The 15,787-nt window shown below is 48.9% G+C and overlaps 1 protein-coding gene across 1 annotated transcript in view; it reads right to left on the bottom strand.

Moving 5' to 3' along the window:
- The window catches only part of HK1 (hexokinase 1), a 35,698-nt gene extending 20,122 nt beyond the window's left edge, over positions 1–15,576 (bottom strand). The window contains exons 1-3 of the mRNA XM_084210895.1: positions 15,417–15,576; positions 8,974–9,136; positions 4,169–4,317 (exon numbers count right to left, since the gene is read on the bottom strand). Coding sequence (XP_084067021.1) covers positions 4,169–4,317; positions 8,974–9,136; positions 15,417–15,479 — 375 coding nt within the window. The 5' untranslated portion in view covers positions 15,480–15,576. The remainder of the gene's footprint in view (positions 1–4,168; positions 4,318–8,973; positions 9,137–15,416) is intronic.
- Positions 15,577–15,787: the final 211 nt, after the last annotated feature.

The following is a 15,787-nucleotide window of genomic DNA, read 5'->3' as shown; positions in this document are numbered from 1 at the left end:
ATCTGCTTCACTCAAGCCTTGCTGAGACCAGAGAACCCAGCACTTTGTAGGAGCCACCCAAAAGAACATCATCTCAAATCTAGGCCTAAAGCACACAAAAAAACAAACAAAAAGGAAACCCAAGGGATTCATCTAAATATTTTCCATGATGTTCTGAGAAACAGCCCAAAATGGGGATATTTTCTGCATTTTTCAAAAGGTTGAACTATGCAGGCAGCCTGCTCCAGGCTTGTGGGTACCAATTCCCACCCAGACGCCTCGATGGCACCTGTGACCATGGCACCCTGTGTCCCTGTCAGCCAGGCCAGGAACCAGGGAGGCACAAAGCACACTGAGCCACCTGGAAAGCCCCTCAGGTAGACTGCAATGCTCAAAGCTGAAATCAAACCTGAGCAATTGAAGCAACAAAAACACAGGTTTGTATTTACATGCCTTCAACTGACCCATACCACAGATGGATGGCCAGCCATTAACAAGTCACTGCCTGCCCCAGGATATAACTGTGCCTCACTTTTTAACTCCCTGAAAAACAAAAACCCAAAGAAAATCAAACAAATCCTATCTACAGCATTGGTGGGATGAGAGGAGGTAATCTGCCTAGAAGACTGGGGATAACTGGGAGGGAGTACACAAAGACATCTGTTGGTTTCAATTAGCCCACACAGCTTGATTAAGAACAATTGAGAGTCTTGGAGAGACAGGAATGTACTACAGACAGACTGCAGCAATTACAAAGGATGAATAGGAATATTTTGTCCTTCAAAGCAGGTCAAGAAGCAGTGTGTGTAATGTTACAATTAAACTGAACACCTTAGACTCATGCCTTAAATGAGGTCAGATTTGATTAAGGAAAAGTACAGTGGTTTCCCAGGGAGAATGTTGCCATTCATTGCTCTGGGCAAATCAAAGACATTTTTCTGAGCCCACGCAGAGAAACAACTTGGGAATGCAATGCACTCTGCTGCACTTCTGGAAGACAATTTTCAGCTGTCCAGATGAGGGACAGAGGAATTAGGAAAAGAACTACAGTTACGTAATAGAATATGGCAACTTCTCCAGGAGGAACACAAACAGCAGGAGTGTGTGTTTTGATTATGCTTCCCATCTGAAAGTATCTTGCTGAACACTCAATCCTACTAAACTTTCAGGATTACAGGCAAAATCCAGGGGCCAACCTCAAACCCCTGGGGAGTTTAGAGAGCAGGAAGCAGAAATGTTGACTGTGTATGTTGTTACAAAAATCCCTCTCGTGCAACGAACTAGGAATGCATAGAGAAAAGACGGGATCTGCTTTGTAAGTGCAGATTTCTAAATGTAAAAAATTCCTGGGCATTCCCAATAGACTCCAAAAACTCCATGCACCTGCTGTGTTTGCCCACACAGGCCTGGCAGGACCTGCTGAAGCCCACCTGTGTGAGCTAGCAGCACGCTGGGAGGGCAGTTAATGAGATGCAAATGCAGTTAAATATTAGCCATAATGCAGACACTACAGGAGCTGTGTCTAGCCAGTGATGCACGGTCTGGCTGTGCTACTGTTGTTCATAAACCACAGAGGGATGGCATGGCTCAAAAGCAGAAAAATGACAGGCATTTATTAGCTTTACTGCCACTGACCCTTGTAAATTTTTCCTAAGGAGCATCTGTGCGTGCCCATGCCCATGACTCTGACTGGATAGTAGAGGCAACATTACAAAGGTCCAGTAAAATTTCATTAAAGTAGGGAAGGTGCACTGAGGAAAAACCAAAATCTTCTTTTACCCACAGATTTGCAGTAGGGAACAGTGTGAGCCGAATATTTTATCATATGTCAAAAAAATGGACAGAGAGAATGCCACAGCCAAGAGGAAAGGGCTGGTCTGATTTATAGACCTGAGGCAATACAGCCTGAGACCCTGAGCAGCAGATCAGGCTTAATTCCCCTGACCAAGAAGCTGCCTGCTCAAACTGGGCTCCAAGAGGTCTCCACAATGATGCATTTGGCTGGCAGACAGGAGACTTGGACAAGCACCTGGAGATCCAAGCTCAGGCCCAAGCCCCTCAATGGGGATGATCTAAGGAGCAAGGAAACCACAGTTTCAGATCCAGAGAACAGCCACAAATCCGTAAGTCACCTCCAGTGGCTGCTTTTTGGAACACAAAAAGCAACACCAAAATCAAGTCTCAGGCACATTCCCATTCACTGAGCTGACACAGGAGACAGGATTCTTACAAATTTTAGACTTGCTATTACACTGTTGAAGTCAGAGTTTTGCCCTTGACTTTGACAGGGAACTATCTCTAACTGGTAAAACTGTGAGCCCGTGCCTGACAGATGGACAAAAATGGAAGTCTGGATGCCGTGAAGTAGAAAATATCAAAACAAACCATGTTAGTGAGATGTGAAGCCATAAATCACAATCTTTCAATAAGCTGATTAGGCACTAAGCTTTAGGAGTGTAACTCAGCAAAGTTAATGACACAGCTTGCTGGAAATCATTAGTAGCCTGCCCTACACAGGCAGTTCAGTTCAAGTATTCCACAAATCTGGCTCGGACATTTCAGAAGACCTCAAGCACAGTCATAAGCACCAAATCATCAGCTGCCTGTCTGCCTCCTGGGTATCCCCCATGCTTCCCTCTGAAGGCACACAGCAAGCACTGGATATCATCATGGAACAACTTCAAACCCAGGTGCTATTCTCATAATGCTTCCAAGTTCTGCTCTTATTTTCCTGGTACTTCAATACTGTGCCCATGGGGTCAGCAGAAGCCTTGCTCTCCTTTCTTTCAGCTTAAAAGCCATGACAAAGCCTATCAGCCTGAGCTCCACACTGCTGCTTCCCAACAGCCAAACGGCCTTTGGATATTGAAAAATTAAAACACAGATATGTCAAAGAAAGAAAGCAGACCTGATGTCTCCTTTCCCGGCTTCTCCTCACCACCCTTATCATGTCTCCATCTAGAATTCCCTAAAGCCAGCCTGCCTTGCCTCCCCAGGACAGACACAGGGTGTGCAGAGAGCCCTGCTGCCCATCAGCCTCCAGCTCCTGACACCCACCCATGGACAAGCAACCCCTGCTGCCACCCTGCCTCCCCCAGCCACAGGCAGCTCAGCTCAGCTCCCCTCCAAAACCCCCCTGTGGGAAAGCCACTGCATGACCTCTTGGCCCAAAAACAAAGCAATAAGGTTAGGAAAAGTCCTTCCAAGAAGGTTGTTTTACTGCTGTGGTTCAGATATCACAGCAATGCTTTTAGCAGTTCTATCAGTTTTATCATGACTGTCATCTTACACTCACTGCTGCACTCACTTATGACATATAGAAAATAAAGGTACTAAGGTGACTACAGAAAATATATGAAAGGTAGAAAAGCTGTTCCCACAATTTTTCTTTCTCTCCTATTTTGCTTATTCTTCTGAAACAAGCTTTAAGTTTCCTGCAGGTCTCACACTCCTGAACAGCACCTCATTCTAATAAAAAGTGAAGAAACCTTGCTGTTTCCAACAATGAAAATTACTTGTTTTGCCTTAGGCTGACAGGGAGACAAATCTGCCAATGTAATCCACTTCCTGATCATAAAAAAAAAACAAACCAAAACTTTCAAAGAGCTCAATTTGAAATCCAAGTGAATGGATACAAATATTTTCTACTCTTGGAACAGAGAAGACTAAAAAAAAAAAAAAAAAAACCAAACCTTTCAATTACTCAACAAAACTTAAGTGAAGCTGTGCCAAAACATTCTATCAGCTTCCCGTAATTTTTTCAATGTACTTGTACTTTTCATGAATGCTGAGTTGCTCAGACTGCCAGCACAGAGATGTGGCTGTCATGGTGATTTCTACCCCACATCTAACACTACAATTGCAGGGCTGGTCATGTTCATTGCTTACAAAGACTAAGTTGTTTTCCTGCTCTCCATTTGTACTAATGGAAACTAAGTTCACTATAAAAGCCAGAATTTTTATTTCTAAGCCATTTTTTTCCCTCTCTTATCCAGAAGTCTCCCACATGATGACAGCAGGTTTGCAGCACCCATGCATGCTCTGTTACACTGCTCACTCATTTTCAGTGTTGACACTGAGGTGCAGTCTGCATGCTGCAGGTACAGCTGGCTAAGCTCAGTCTTGTGGGGGTTTTCTAAAATCTAAGGAGCCAATCTCCAGAGAGATGTGCCAAGGAAGAGGTGCTTACCCGTGTTCCACTCCCATGCATGATGTCCTCTGGGGTATTGTAAATTTCACTTTCCATCTGCACCGTCTGCTTTTTCTCATGCGATACCTTCACCCGAAGGATTCGGAAGTAAGAGCCACCAAGATCCAGTGCAATGAAATCTCCTTTCTCTACGTGGAAAACAAGACACAAGTGGTTAAAAACCATATGCAACACAAAACCTGGGAAGCATCAAGCTTGATAAAGTGCAGCACTGAAGCAAATGTCCAGTCCCTACAGTGCCAGCTGCAGGGCATCCACGTGAACCTGATTCCATCAATCTGATTCCCTACAATTCAGCAGGAAGCTGCTGCAATGGCAATGCCAAGCACCACTGACACACAGGCAACTGCAATGAAGGTTTACCCAAAAGGAATTGAAAGCACTGGACAGTCTGTATCCAGATCTCACGATGAAGATGGCAGAGCAAAGGAGAGACCCAAAAGAGATGTTGAAAGCAGGCACAGAAGAATGAAGAGATGCCAGACCACTGACAAGCAGCCTTTTGCTGTAAATAAACCTGTGTCATTTTGGCAAGTAACAGTGGATGGTGGTTGCTCTAAAATCAACAAATTACACACAGATGTAATGAAAGTAGGAACCACCCCCCATCTCGTGTCCAGAAATGCTGAGATTCACTGCAAACTGCAGACAGATAACAGGAGTCAGAGAAAGGACAGCTTAAAAAACCAGCCCTGCACTTCTGCAGGAGTTGCTCAGAAGTTGTGATGCCTTGCACAGAGCTCCTAATATCTGCCCAGAAGGAAAGAGTTGAGGCACCTCCATCTCCCCCTGTGGTGGAGAGAGCTGAAGCCAATCCAGTACCCTCCACAGACTCCAGGCACATGGCCTGGCTATCAGGGGAATGACACCTTTGGAACCCCTGGTGCCAAGCAGGCAAACACATTTGCCTGACCTGCTTGTGCTACCTCATGTCCTACCACAGAGGGAGCAAAGACAGCGATTGCTAGAGTCTGCAAAAAGAGAATATTCAGGGAAGCAGTGTGCACAGCTTTCTCACACAGGAGTGCATGTCCAGGCTGCAGATAATCATCAGGGCTCTTGGCAAGGATTTGTGTCTGTGCATGGCATCCCCAGGCTAACTGATGCTGCTCAGAGGGCAGCAGAGCAAAGGCAGTGGTGTTTTCTCATCCTGCTTCCTCATCAGCTGTCACTTTCAGAAGGCCATTCCTAACATTGCCATTTTTCCACTTCTACCTAAATTCAAAGTGGAAGAAGCTCTAGCAGCTGGGAAGATTGTTGTGACACGTTATCTCAAACACACTCAGCTCCCAGAGCCTTCTGACCCCAGGCTGTCATGAAAATTCCAGGTATGCATTTTATCCACTAGGATTTCCAGAGCCATACTTGCCTCTGAGACTACTCTGTCCAATCTCATATCAAAACTCCTAAAATCTGACCTAGAGAGCTGCTCCTCCTCATCACCCCATGCACCTCTGGGAGCCTCACCCCAGTCAGCAAAGCTGATGAACTGCACAAGGTGTCCCTCAGGATAGGATCTTTAACAGAAACAGACCAAGAGAGGCAAAAACACACTGCAAATGTCCCTTTGGTTTTCCAAGGCTGCGGTGTAACACAGAAACAAAACACTGTCATGTGAGAAACCACAAAGAACAATAAACCCCATACAGAAAAACATAGCAAAATTACAGTGGGAGCCCACAACTTCTAATACACCTCCTAATTTTACTGCACTGCAATGCAACTTGTCCTTCTTGCTGCTCAAGACATGGGCAAGCTGAGTTTGCCAAAACACAGCTCTTGCAGTGCTTCCCTACCTGTTTCTGAGCAGGGTGGCTTCAAACACTCCTTTGCAGCAGTACAAATGTCACTTAAAACATGAGCACACACAAACTGGAGATGCAGTTCTCTTTATTTGGCTCAGCATAAAAAAGTCATAGCCCACTTCACCGCAGCAAGTCTGGAAGTCAAACACTGAGCACAAGTTTCTCATTAAGCCAAATACCCAAATAAGCTTTATCTTATGGGCATCATCTGTTGAGTGCAAGCCATTACCTCCAAGAACTAATGGGAAAATCAACACTGGACCAGATGGCCCTTTTTGAAGCCTAACTGCATACCTCAAACAAACACTACACTTCTGAAATACCTTCCTTGTAAATAAATTAACAGGTTAGGGTGCTTGATTTCCAGCACCATCAAGCTCATTGCCAGGTAAAAAATTATTATGAATCATCCTTCACCCTTTAAAAGATCTCTGAACTAGAGTGTAAAGCTTTCTGCATGCAACTAGAGTTTTCTCTTAGTGTACTTGTGGAATTAAACCCAAGTAGCAGCACTTAATCTGTGCTTTGTAACACCAAGGTGCAATCAAACCTGCTGGGAATTTATGTGGACTTTGAAAGCATTTTGAATTAGCTTGAGGTACCATTCTGGGCACTGTGGACAGAAAAACCTCATGGCTTTTGTAAATTAAACAACTCTGAATCAAGGGGGAAAAAAACTGCTAACATCAACACCTCCAGAGTCTCTGGAATTATTGCTCACAAACTCCTTGTTGAAAAAGAACACAAGCACAGATCTGAAACTAAACAACAGTATTTTTCTGAATAGTCAGCTCCCATAATAATAATTGGACTCAGAGGAAAGAGCTTACAAGGCAGTAATTAGAGACAGGCCAGAGAAAAGGGCAGGCTTTCAGCCTCTGGCTTTTACGGAGGGACAGCTGAAGGCAGAAATTGCCATCTTTGGGCACATCAACACAGCCACATCCACGAGGGCCCCCCAGAACCTTTGGGAGGAAGAGGGAAGGGGCTGTGCACCTGCCCTGGCAGCACCTGTGCCACGGCTGCGCCAGACGTGACAGGCACACGGGGGTGAGTCAGGGAGAGAAATGCCACAGCACCACCTCACAGCAAACATTGCTCATACCTGGGCTCAGAACATGCCCTTCCAGGGACAGAATGGAATGGCTCTGCCTGCTTTTCTAACCCCTATCCAAAGGGGCTCTAGCCACCCACACACACACAGATCACCACTGAGTTCTACAGAACTTGTGCTGGGCGAAGCACTGCCTCGCTCTAACCCGTGCTGCGGAGCACTGCCAGCAGTGTGCCCAGCCTGGAGAGGCTGGCAGGAGCCAGGCAGGCTCAGGAGCAGGAACTGAGTGCCCTGGACACAATACACGAGGTTCTTTTTTAAGTAGGTGTGTAATGCATGATCTGAAATTAATGCCCTGACACACAGACACGCCTACACACAGCCAGGGCTGCTCACTGTCCTGGCTCCTCCTGGGGCCCAGCAGTGTTCAGAAACCTCTCACACTTCTCCTGGCCATGTGCAGATCCCCCTTTTCCTGGGCCATCTCTAATCTTCCCAGATTGTACAAGGGAACAATTTTCAAAACTATTTGACTCACTGCAAGCAGCTCAGGTTTGGTACTGTGCAGTGCCTGACGAAGCAGGGAACTGGGGACAAGTCACTACTCAAATGAGCTCCAAACAAACATCAATGAAAAAACAGGGATTTTGGAGCTGGGATTCCACACAAAAGCCCTCAAGTCACCTCATGTGCAAACCCTGAGTGCAACCTCTGCCCGTGACCCGGCTGTGTGTGGCAGCTTCTGCCTTTCTCAATAGGCTGCAAATTTCAACACAACGTTTCAACATAACAGCCGGCAGTGCTAAATTAAGGGAAAAAGAGGATTCAAATACATTCTCCCTTTGGTTTTCCTCAGACAGCAAATCACATCTCAACTAAAAGCTTGAGAAGGCAGAAAGCAACACCAAAGCACAGCTATCAAAGAATTCCACCTGCCAGACAGCAGCACCAATTTACACAAAGCACGTGGCTTCATGTTCTTTCACCAAATAAATTCTCAATTTTAACTCAAACAAAAAAAAAAAGGCCTCAAAATAGGTAACATGTCTGTTATGCAGTTCTTGCAATTTTTGCACACAGGTAGGAACCAAACTAGTCAATTTGTGGTAGGCACCACACTAGTTAACCAGCTCATGCTAGATGAGAGGGAAACCCAGTGTTACTACTAAATAATAAACACTATTATATAATGTTTATAAATACATTTAGATACTCTACATATGGTATTTTTTAAAAACACATAGTAATTTTTAAGTAACAACTAATAGAGGCAATCTGGGTCTTAATTACCAACATAACACCTTTTTGGTGTCTGATAGCAGTTTGTGCCACTTTTATCTGGTACAGTAGGCATGGGAAAAACGAGTCCTGCATCCAGATGGAAAAAGCTTAGCACACCAGAGCAGCAGCTTCGCAGCCACGTGCTACATCCTCCTCGAGTTCTGTGAGTTTTCCACCAAGACAGTCTGGAAGAGGAAGCTACAAATTGCAAAATGAATGCCAGGAAACTCAAATTCAGCCTGTAATGGTTCACAGTTCCACTGGGGAAAAAGTAAGAAGAAGGGATGCTAAAGGAAACAGCACATCACTAAAAGCCACTGTACTTAGGACTCTAGGTCACGTGAGTGCGAACTGCATGAATCAAAAATCATCCTATGTGAAGTAATGATCGCTGGCAGACAGGTCTCAGAGTAAATGTGCTGAGGGATAGTTGCTAGGAAGGGCCCTTCCATTGGCATCAAAATGGCTTTGGCAAAGGAATCACAAAATCTCCCAGCACCTGTGGGGACAGACCTGCACACACAGAGGCTGCCTTCGAAATGCTGTCTGGGCTTGCCAGGAAGCAAATCCCTCTTGTTCTTGGTAGGACACTGAGCATTTCCAACAGCGTGCTTACTATGGCAAACAAACCCTCAGCTGCTTACCTGAACCGTCAGGAATGGACCTCACAAAGGTGGGAAGCATCTTCACAGTGGCTGTTGGGTTGAAATCCCTGGAGAGGCCGTTCTTCATCTCCCTCCTGAAGCGAGCCATGACGTCCAGCAGCGTTTCATCCGAGAGCCGCATGGCGTAGAGGTACTTGTCAATCTGGGGGGACACACAGCACCCCAGTGTCAAGGGCTGCCCTCTCTTTCACTGCAAGGATAGTGTGCAGCCCCAGCACGGCCCCGGGGCCCTGGCCAAGCTGAGGACACAGCACACGCTTCATGTCTTATCTTCTGACTCAAACTCATGGAGAACGTACAAGTCTAAGGTCTTGTGAGCTCTATCCTCCAAGGTGAGCTCCATCCTACTGTCTTCCCATGGCACCAGGCAGTCCCACATCACTTTGCCTCCTCACTTGCACACAAAACCATCTGCCCACAGCCTCAGACCACCCCCTCCAGCCCTTGCCCCACTTCTCAGCTCTCCTGACTGTCCATGAGCTAAACAGCTGGAACTAAAAATCCCTCTTTTGGCACTTTGTCCCAGCTGGGGAGATGTGGGTGTCAGGAGTGCATTGTGTTTAAAGCCTTACATTGGGAAGGACTTGCCACTGTGGTTTTGGGGCTACATCACAGGCTGAGAAATTATTCTGCTGTAGCAGACCACTTCTGCTATCCCACTCCAGAGGGTCTGCAAAGACAGAACTTGACTGTGGGCAGACGGCACCTTCCTTCTCAAGGCAAAACATCAAATTAAAAGTTGTTGACTTCTCCCCTGCGGCTTTCAATGACAGGAGCTGGCTTTACCTCCTTGGGAAAAGGAGGCAGTTCAAGTTTTCCAACAATATTGCTTTCCATAACATTACAACCACCTTCACTGTCAGGAAGACTGAGAGATGCTTTGATGCCTGAAAAATACAACATGGCCTGGAGGGGTTCTTGCCAAACACACCTCCCACCCTTTTTACCTCAGTTGCCAGTCTATTCTTGCCTTGTTTCTTTACCTGCCTTGGAAATTTGGTTCCACAAATGGCTCAGATCGAAGCCACACCTTTGGGATCACTTTTGCTTGCAGCTTAGCAAGACAAAAAATAAAGCCCTGCCCATGTTTTCTGTCCTCAGCAAAACTGGAAAAGCCGCCTTATTTTAAACCCCAGGCCAGCTTTGTGCCAAGGCTCCCTGTGTCTCCTTGGCTGCTCTGGAAGCCCTGAGAGCAGCTCATCTCCAAGCTGGCATTTGTGTCTTACAAAAAACCACTTTATGTAAAACACAGGCACACAAGCGCTCCATATACAGGGAACTTTGAGACGGGAAGTGATGAATAATGCCCTTCACAAAGGAAATGCAATCAAAATCTCATTAAACCCTAAACTGACCATAAAACCAGCACCAATCTAATTACTCATACAGAAAGCACTCCTGCCCACCCTACTCAAGGTCTCCCCAAAGACAGTATCTCCCTGAGCCAGACACCCTCCTGCCATGACCCAGCACTTATTTACACAGACAGGCAGAAGGCATGGAGAGTGCTGCTGGGCACAGCATCCAGCCTGATCCCCAACCACAGGGCGGGGGGCCAGGCAAGCCTGGACCACAGGGGACACAGCCAGAGGCTGCACAAGCTGTGAACTTTTCAATGTCATTGCTTGCAGAGGAACAATACCATGATTGATAACACCACGATGAAATGAGACCGTGCATTTTCCCCGCGAACCGGTGACGTGACGGTGCAGGCGTACAGCTGAAGGGTAGAAGAGCTGAGCTCAGGTTCTCTGCAACAGAGGCTAAATGCAAGACCCCAGGGCAGCATCCCCACATCCCTGCTGTGTCCTGTGCCGCCCTCACGGGCCGCCAGCCCCTTCACAGCAACAACCACAGCCAGTCACTGGCATCCTTTCACTCCAAGAATAAAATCCTGCATAGGATGTGCCCTCTCTGCAGCCCCAAACGCCGTGGGGATGGATGCAGAGGCTGGAGTCTGGCTAAGCAAGAAGGTCTCTCCTTCATGGCATGTTTTTTTTTTAGCAGAGTGTGTAAAGCCATGATGTCAGAGCATGAGGATACTCCCTTTAAAAGGAGGGGAGGAACCAACCTCTTTTTCAGGCTGAGCTTCCAGCAGCCCACGCTGCCGCTCAGAGGGACGATTCCCCAGCTCTCCCAGTGAAAGCTACAGTAAACACCACTCACAGTCAGACTAATACACCCCTCTACAAAGCCCCACTGCTGCATCCTCCTCCCAAAAGCAGGGCGGAAGGATTCCCGCTCACCGAAAGCGCTGCTGTGAGCGCAGGTTGTGGCGTTTGCACAGTCAGGACTGACGAGCCCATTCTCCCCACCTCTGCCCCTGTGCTGCCCTCAGCAGCGAGGGAAAAGGGAGGGAGGGCTCTTTCTGCTGCCGTGAGAGACCAATGAGCGCTGCCAGCGCCCTTACATAATTGGGCTGGACGCTCCTCTCCCGCACGCAGGGAGCATCGCTTTGCATGGCACCCAGGCCATCCATCTCCGCCGCCGAGATTCCCGGGGCGGGGACACCGAGCCTCTGCTTGAAAAAAGTCACTCCTACGTGTTACAGCTTCCAAAACCACGGAAAAGAAAAAAAAATAGGGGAAAAAAGGCAGGGTTTTTCTTTTCTCCCCGGCGGGAAGAGGGTTAGTCATTCCAGCAGCGTGGCAGTGCAGCCCTCCGAGGAAAAACTCCCAGCAAATAGCCATAAATAACTTGAGGTGGGGGGGGCTGGATTATGGGATGGAGGTTTAATAGCTCCCTGCTCTGCCGGCAATAAAAGCCGATCACAAAGCAAATCTCAGCCGGGGAAGGCACGGGGAAGCTGTGGAAAGGCTGCCCAGGACAGACAGGAGCAGCCCCACTGAGGCTCCCACGGGAGGCAGGTACCAGCCCTTCCCAAGGGATGGCAGAGGGCAGGAACAATTTCAGACGGACAAGGAGCAGAAAACACTCCTTTATTTAGCTGCCACCTCAGAGTCACCTCCCGAGGAAGGGCATCTTCCCACACTGCCACTATGGGAGTCCTCCAAGAGCTCAGTCACTTTTTTTTTTTTTCTCTTTTTCTCAAAAGAGACCAAAACAAACCAGAGACAGAATCTGTGAGCAATTTTTTAAAAATAGGATTTCACTGTCTGAACCACAATCACATAATTTTTCCCAGTCACATAGGAAAGGTGCAGTTTGTACTTGGGGAAAAGAAGTTTCTGAAAATCCAGCCGCTGCAGCAGTTGTGAATAATTATAAATGAAACAGGCAGCACTAAAGGCTTAAACTTAAGGGCCGTTCCTTATACACATGCCTCCATCCCAGACACTGACAGCAGTCAGTGGTATCCAAGAAGAGAGCACTCCCAGAACAATTTCAGAAACCATTAGCACCTATTTTACCAACACAGACTTCATGCCAAAACACTTCACCATGAAAACATTCTTGTGCAGAGCTAATCATACTCCTTTCAGCACGAGAAAGATTCATCAGGAGCGAAAGCAGGTTAAAACAAGTAGTTTAGACATTTGGAAATTGTTCGGGCTTACTGATGATTTATCAGACCGGTTCCTAAAAAGCCTTTATAGGGGCGGGTCACTCTTACAGGGCTCTTCTGGATACTAGTTGTTACATTTTATACTGCATTCCATCACGCTTTTTTCAAGGTTAAACGTCTACATGTCCCTCCTGGATCGCAAGATCTTTTTCTTCGCTCAGGTAAGACAACAAAAACATATTGTTCCCCTGACAGACAGAAACCAGGCAACACCTAGAGGCTCCCTTTGCCAGCTACGGCAGGTACAAACCTGCTGGGAACAAAAGGCAGTTTTACCGAGTTTTACAAAGCTCTCCCGCACACGGGGCAGTGGCACAGCTGCCAGGCGCCCTCCGTGGCTCCCCCATCCCTCGGAGAAATCGGGGCCACAGCTGAGTTTGGGCCGAGTCCCCTGTGTGAGCGAGGGTGCTGAGCTCCTGCTGCTGTCCCCGGAATGTCACAGACGTTCAGGCAACAGATGTCTGCAAAAACATCTGGATAATTTAAGCTGCCCGGAGCGCATGTGCATTCACACAGCACAGGGCATCGCCCCGTGCCAGCCTGCTGCTGCACGCTAAGGTGGCATGGAAGTGCCATTACTGAATGGTTTCACTGGAAAATGCTCCCTTGCAGGGGCCACACTATGAGCAACCTTCCTTCAACTCTACACCTCCACCCTGCCGGGACTGATCTTGGAAAACATTCCAAAAATGACAAATTTTTTTTTAAAACCACACTGAAACTTAAGGGGGCACCCACAAACCCAGCAGAACCAGTACACAAGCACTAGCTCTTAGATGCAGGGTATCCCTGAAACCACCAGCCCCATCCATGCCCCTCCACAGGGGGAGGGATGGAAAGGCAGCTGCAGAGCATTACAGAGATGGGAATTCAAAAAAAAGAAGGTCACAAGAGAAGAAGAACGTTCAGCCTCGGCTCGTCGGTACTTTTAACCCCTTGGCAGCCCTCCTGTGACCCACAGCAGCATCCCGAAGGTGACCTGCCAGCTGTGCCACCACGCTGAAGGCTGTGACAGGCCAGCGAGGCAGAGGAGCAGCCACGGCATCATCCAGGAGCCCCACGGGGCAGCGCGGAGAGCCGGGACAACGCCTTGCTTGGCAGCCCTGAGCCACAGGCACGTACCAGCAGAAAGTGCTGCTCTCCCGGAAGCCGGGAGGAGAGGGAGGGACCTGAAACGAAGCCGTGCAGGCACGTATCCCTAGGAGCAGCACACTGATGGAGCACAAACCTCACCAGCAGCACTCTGAGGTGGAGCGAGAGCACTTTTGCCCGCGGGGAATGGAGCCCACCAGCTGCCAGCAGCTGCGGGGCAGCAGAGCCTCTGGCTGCCACAAACATCCTCCCTACAGGACAGCCACAACCGAGGAGGCTCAATATCCGTTCCAAAAGGACACGGACAGGAAAAGATGTCTTACGTCCTCTAAAAACAGTAGCCTGCTTTTTTGACTTTTCAAATAGGTTTTATTTTTTTCTTCTTCGCTTTTCCAGACAAAACCAGCTTGATCCATAAGAATGCTTTACAGCTCCCTGGCCAAATGGTTTCCCATACTGCCAGACAATAGCAGCCCCATGGTGCCAAGCCAGCCTGCAATAAATAACCCCCAGAACACCGCAGAGTTTCTCTGTGCCTTCCCCACAGCCGCCACACACACCCGTGCTTATCTTGGCCTTCTAAATATAACACACACAGCGAGACAGAGAAGGCCCTGGCCAGGCAGGCACGCCTGGCACCAGCAGCAGCACTCACAAATCCTGCAGGAAAAGGAGCACAGTGGGCCTGGCAGCAGGAGAGGCACGGATGTGGGGCCAAGAGGTGCAGAGCTGCAGGCTGAGCACAGCCTCTGGCTCCTCAGGAGAGCCCAAAAGACCCAAATCACGGAAGGAGAGGTGGAAACCATGGGAAGCTGTGCTGGGTTTTCTCCGAGGGAGGAGCGGGCACGGCTGAGCCCGTCTCGAGTGGGGCAGGGTGGGTCACCCACACCCTGGAGCTGGGGTCAGCCCAGGCACAGCCAGCAGCCCAAAGGGATGGATGAGGTGCTCTCCTCCTGCTGGGGAGATGCTCAAGCCCCAAGAACACTACAAATCAGTACTACTAATGCTGTCATTGAGGCTTTCCCGAAATATTTTAGGGATGCCCACAGCCACACGCCCAGGTGGGTCACACGGCAGCGCCTGAGGAGGTGGCAGAGGGGAAGCCTCTCTTTCCTGACGTCAGCCCGACTCACCGACATTTGCAATTATTTTCTCAATTCGTGTCCCCACATCCTAGCCCCAGGCTCCCCGCTCCCTACAGCTCTGCAATATGCTCAGCCAGGACCTAACTACCATGTTTTTATTTATCCTGTGCTCCGCACCCTTTTCCTTGTGGCAGCGCTCGATCCCAGCGCTGTGCCAACCACACAGCAGCAACCCCCTAACGCTGGAAGAAGCCTATAGAAATGCTTCTTTTTAAGCACAACCGACAACCATTTCCTGTAAATTCCGATCCTCCGGCGGCACATAATTCAAAAACTGCCTGCTCCTCGCCTGCTGGAGTGGGGATGCTCCCAGGCATCCTTGGAAAGAAGGGGAAATCCCCTTTCCGGGGATGCTGGTGCCGACGAAAACCAGGAAAAGCCATCACCCCCATCCCCTCCCTGCCACTTGACCCGCCGCCGAGCATCCATCACCCACACCCCACTGCCATCTCCGCCGGCGATGCTCTGGAGAGTTCAAACCCGGGCTTATCCCTCCTTCCTCCCGCAGCCGGCTGGCTCTGGGGACAAAGCAACGAAACCATCGTGCGGAGGGGGAAAAAAATTAATATATTTTTTAAAACAATTTAAAAAAAAAACACCAAAAAAAAAAAAGAAAAACCAAGAGGCGTGGGCGGGGGTGGGGGGAATGTCCACCTGACCTTTTTGACCTGGTCCTCCTTCAGCTCCGTGAAGTAGTAGGCCAGGAGCTGGGCGGCGATCATCCTGCCGGCTGCAGCGGCGGCTCCGCGCACGCAGCGATGCGGGGCCCGGGGATGGCCGCGCCGAGCCCAGCCCAGCCCAGCCGAGCGCCGCCCCTTCCTCCTCCTCCTCCTCCTCCCTCCTCCTCAACCTGGCCCGGCCCCGTGCTGTGCCCGGCCTGCAGGAGGAGGACGAGGAGGACGAGGAGGAGGAGGGCGGCACTGCCCAGCTGTCACCCTGAGGGGGCTGCACCCCGCCATGGAGACGGGCTTCCCTGAGGGGGAAGAAAAGGAAAAAGGAGACAAAAAGCCCTTCTTGGTGGCCAAGGCCG

Source organism: Fringilla coelebs, assembly GCF_963513975.1.
Source record: "Fringilla coelebs genome assembly, chromosome: 8".
Taxonomy (NCBI): domain Eukaryota; kingdom Metazoa; phylum Chordata; class Aves; order Passeriformes; family Fringillidae; genus Fringilla; species Fringilla coelebs.
Note: the sequence above shows the minus strand (reverse complement) of the source record. Positions and strands in the feature narration are given on the sequence as shown.